The 4807-nt window shown below is 50.3% G+C and overlaps 1 protein-coding gene across 1 annotated transcript in view; it reads right to left on the reverse strand.

Moving 5' to 3' along the window:
• Window positions 1-4804, reverse strand: part of MFSD2B (major facilitator superfamily domain containing 2B) — a 13954-nt gene extending 9150 nt beyond the window's left edge. The window contains exons 1-3 of the mRNA XM_015566433.1: window positions 4718-4804; window positions 1927-2052; window positions 115-239 (exon numbers count right to left, since the gene is read on the reverse strand). Coding sequence (XP_015421919.1) covers window positions 115-239; window positions 1927-2052; window positions 4718-4804 — 338 coding nt within the window. The remainder of the gene's footprint in view (window positions 1-114; window positions 240-1926; window positions 2053-4717) is intronic.
• Between the last annotated feature and the right edge of the window lie 3 nt (window positions 4805-4807).

Here is a 4807-nt window from a genome sequence, read left to right on the forward strand (position 1 = left end):
GCCCGGTACTGTCTCCTACTGTCCAGTCCTATCACCGGCTGTCCCGTCTTGTCCTCTAACCATCCACAGGGCTATGACAATCACAGGGACCTCAAGGACCATGGGGCTGCTCACCAGGGCATGAGTCGTCCAGACCCTGTCCTCCTGCTTCTGCTGATGAAGAACCCAGCCACGGGGTCAGCAGCTGCCCCCGACACCCTCCCTCCAAACAGGACAAGTGACACCTGGGCAGCAGGGATCTGCAATGACAGGGGAGGGGATAGCCAGGGACTGGCAGAGTCAGAGAGGGTGTCCAGGCCTGCCCACCCATCAGGAGGGGGATCTGGGAACCTGGCTGAGGCCAGAGTGTAAGGTCCATTCAGCCTGCTCCCCAGAACACTAATCCAGAAGGCGCTCAGGGCACATCTGTGCACGTGCAGAAAGGAGCGCGGGAGGGAGCTGACAGCCACATACCGGCACGTCTCCATTGTTACCCATGCCCACTCATTTCTGGAGAAGACACGAGGGACCCTCACCTGAGGTGCTCAGTGCAAGAAGGATGCGCCCAGGCTGACAGTCACAGGTAGATTTTTGTCTCACAATAAATTTGTTTTAATTTCTCTGATTACATAAATGATACACTCACTATAAAGACATTCAAACAGTACAGAAAAATACTGAGCAAAGCTCATCTGAAATCCCACCATCCTGAGGTAACGCCAGAGGCATTTTGATGATCATCCTTTCATGTATTGATATACATTTGCAATTTATATAATCTTATATAAATGCAACCATATCAGTGTCACTTAAAAAACCATGAATACCACCCAGCTGGCGTGCTCAGTGGTTGAGTGTCGACCTATGAACCAGGAGGTCACAGTTCCATTCCCGGTCAGGGCACATGCCCGGGTTGGGGCTCAGTCCCCAGTAAGGGGTGTGGAGGAGGCAGCCAATTAATGATTTTCTTTCATCATTGATGTTTCCATTTTTCTCTCCCCCTCCTTCCTCTCTGAAATCAATAAAAAAATATTTTTTAAAAATAATGAATACCTATTTAAAAAAACATTTTTTTGCCTGCTCTCTAACCTCCACCATTCCCTCCTATAGCCAACATTAATAGTCTGGTGTAATTTTCTGTACATTTTCTCCATGCTTATTTTTAACTAGAGGCCTGATGCACGAAATTCGTGCAAGGGGGCTCAGCCCTCGCAGCCCCAGCTTCGTCCAGAAGTTTGTCTGGAAGGATGTCCGGAAGGTTGTTTGGCTGTTTGGTCTAATTAGCATATTACACTTTTATTATTATAGATCATGTACTGACACATACACACATATACTCATGAACATACATATATGGGGCATGTCTTTGTTTTGCTAAAATAGGATATTTTTGTATATTCTTCTCTAAAACTAACTTTTCTCACTTGATAGTGCATCATGGAAATCCTTCCACATCAACTGGTATTGATCTAACCCAGTGGTTCTCAACCTTCTGGCTTTTTAAATACAGTTCCTTATGTTGTGACCCAACCATACAATTATTTTCGTTGCTACTTCATAACTGTAATGTTGCTACTGTTATGAATCGTAATGTAAATATCTGATATGCAGGATGGTCTTAGGTGACCCCTGTGAAAGGGTCGTTTGACCGCCAAAGGGGTCGCGACCCACAGGTTGAGAACCACTGATTCTAACCCATTCTTTAAATGGCTACATGATAGTCCATTATATGGAGATAGTACAAGTTATTACACAACTGCTTCTGTATTGGTGGGCATTCACATTGTTTCCCATTTTCCTTGACAAACAACCCACAATAAATATCCTTGGCTTTTTGTCAGGCGTAGGTCAAAGGTGCTATCTGTTATGGATCCGGTGGGGGTGGAAGGACCAGACACTAAGGAAGATGGGAATAGGGAGCCCGGGCTGCTGCCCACACACACTCACCTGTGCCACATCTAGCAGGAAGAGCTGCAGGTAAAAGGCCGTGGCGCTGGAGGCCACCTGACTGGGGACCCCGCCAATGCCATAGCAAACCTTCGTACAGAATGAGAGGCGACCAGCTCTTCTGTCCTGGGGGAGACACAAGAGCTAAGCCCCACCTACATAGACACACAACAGCTCTCCACATCCCATGACTTCCATAAGCATCCTGAGGTCCCTATATCTTGAGGGCTTTCCCTGCAACCTCTCAGTCCTAATGTGCCCCAAATCATCTTAAAGGGAAGGGAGACAGAAAAACTAAAACATGATCTCTAAACTTTTCCAGGGGGAAGTTCTTCCTTATATTCCCCCCTTAGTGCTTCCTGGTTGTTTTATTTTCTGAGTCAACAAGCCTGAGTGAATTGGGGGTCAGGAGACCCCCAACTTCCACACCATCTCCCTGTGTGACCTTGAATAAACCACTTTCCCTCTCTAAACCTTATCCGTCAAATGGAAAAGTCCTGCCAACGTCACAAGGTTGTTTTGATAAGCAAATGTGGTCATGGCTCTGGGAGCTAATTGTTAAATATTCAGGACTCCTGCAGCCGGTTGTTGAATGACTAGTAGCTTGAAATCATTCATGGTGAGGGTATTTACACCACTGTAATCAGCAAACAGTACAAATCAGAGCTTCTTTTTTTTTTTTTTTCTGGAGAGGCTGTTTACCAATCCACCACTGAAATGAAGTAATGTTTATAAGCCCAATGTGTGTGTGTATATAAAATTTGCAAGCCCTAAGCTATCCAGCACATTCCAGACTCAAATATTCAACTGACTACTCACAATCCTATGTGGTTGTCTAACAGGCATTGCAGCTTAGTACGGCCAAACACACAGTTTCTGGCTTCCATCCCATTGTTTCAACCAACTCCTAACCCTGTTGTCCCCATTGCATTAAATGACCCCAATGTCCATCCAGCAGCTCAGGCCGCAGACCCAGGAGTCACCTCGATTCCCCTTTCCCACTTCCCCTGTCTAATCCATCAGTGAGAGCCTCCTCAGTGGCTCCCTGCTTCTGCTCTCAGTCCTATTCCTCAAAAGTGACCATGCCTGTTGCTGCCCCAGGGCCTTTGCACTTCCATTCAAGTCTAAGCCTAAAGGTCATCTCCTCAGAGAAGCCTTTCCTGGCCACCAAAGTCTGTTTTCCAACTGCACTTATAAGTTCTCCGAGAGATGACCTATTCACCACCATGTCTCCAGTACCCAAAGCAATGCTTGACATGTGGCACATGCTTGGTATATACTAGTATTGTTGAAGGAATCAATGCCACAAGAACACTGTGTAAAGTGCCATTTCTCTACCGTTTCTCTGAAAGGTGTTGGGAATTCTTTTTCCTCGTCCTTTGCTTGGGGATGGGTGGGCGAGTGGAGAAGACTGTGGCTTCACCCATTTTGGTATCTTGCAGGACACCCAGATGGGCCCTTTGGAAGGGAAGGTCTTCCCAGATAAGAGTTTATCATATCCTTTGCACACCCTTTCTGCCCACAGAAGAAAACCATACACGAAGCAGGATGTGGCCTCCTTTTCTGACATGAACATTATTTCAACTTCCAGAAAGCTGTTAACAATAGGCAGAATCCACCGTCACAGCCCTCCTGCCCCCTCCTCTCCAAAATGGGAATTTTGTTTCCCCCTAAATATGTCTGGCAAGTTTCTGGCACATGGCATTTGAAAGGGGGAAAAAAATTCCAGCGGAAACTAGGTACATGATATGGTTTTGGAATCTTGACAGTTTTATGCACTTAAATCATAAGCCCTTCACAGTTGGCGGAGCACAAGTCTTAGCGTTAGACACACGGGGAGTCCCGTTGCGCGCCTGCCATTTCTAGCTGCGTGACCCAGGGCCAGTCACCTTGCGGGGCCATTTCGGTTTCCTCACATGTTAGCTGGAGGTAGTACAACCTCACAGGGTTGTTCTGAGAATGAAATGCTGCCACTGCATTGGCAGTGTTGGCTTCCCTCTTGCCATCCATCTCACCCTGAATTTCTCACTTTCACTGGAAAATGAGAGTCCTCAGGGAGCTTCCTTATGGGACTTTCTTTCTGGGGGGGCCACAATCCTTTGTTCTGAGGTGCCTGGGAGGAGGGTGTGGAGTTGAGTTGGTGGTGAGGTGAAGCCACAGGCAGGCGGGGGGGAAGCTTCATTTGGAGCCGCAGTGGATTTTGCATTCAGCAGACATCAACTCCAACACACCCACCCTTGTGGCATGAGCCCCAGCCATCCCTGACACCCCTGGGTCCCCACCTGCCCTCTGCCCTCACTCTGTGGCCTGGTAGCCAGAAAGGACATCGCTGGGGGCCATCTCCCCAAGCAGAGCCTGGTGCCAGGGCAAGGCCAGGGTTGGAGAAGGTGGCCCAGCCCACACCACCTGCCTGGGGTCGGGGAAGGAAGGCTGCCGCCTCAGGCCCAGGGTCCAGGGGATCTCTGGGAAACCCGGACCGGAACGTGGGGGGCGAGAGCCTAGACAGGGGTCAGGAGGCCAGCCCGGCCCGGTCCTGCCTGAGCAGTTGAACTTGTCTCAGGCTGTTTCGCGTGCTGGTCCCTTTGGGGCTCCCGAATAGCCTCGGCCACTGGGCTCTCAAATGCCACCCCCACTGGGGCGGTCCAGGCGAGGACCCTGCGGGGCTCCCTCTGGCTGGATAAAGGGCTGCCATCAGACGCCCTGAGGGTCCCCGGCGCCCCTCCGCCCCGCGCCCCCTCTCTCCGCGGGGCTGCCCACCGCCCCCTCTGGCTTCCCCTCGCTTTGCGCTCACCGAGCGGGGCTCCAGGGTCTGCGCCTCGGGCTGGGGCGCGGGAGCCTCCACCGCTGGGGCCGGGGACCCTCCAGGGGCCGCCTCCATCGC

Source organism: Myotis davidii, unplaced genomic scaffold (genome assembly GCF_000327345.1).
Source record: "Myotis davidii unplaced genomic scaffold, ASM32734v1 scaffold238, whole genome shotgun sequence".
Classification (NCBI taxonomy): Eukaryota; Metazoa; Chordata; class Mammalia; order Chiroptera; family Vespertilionidae; genus Myotis; species Myotis davidii.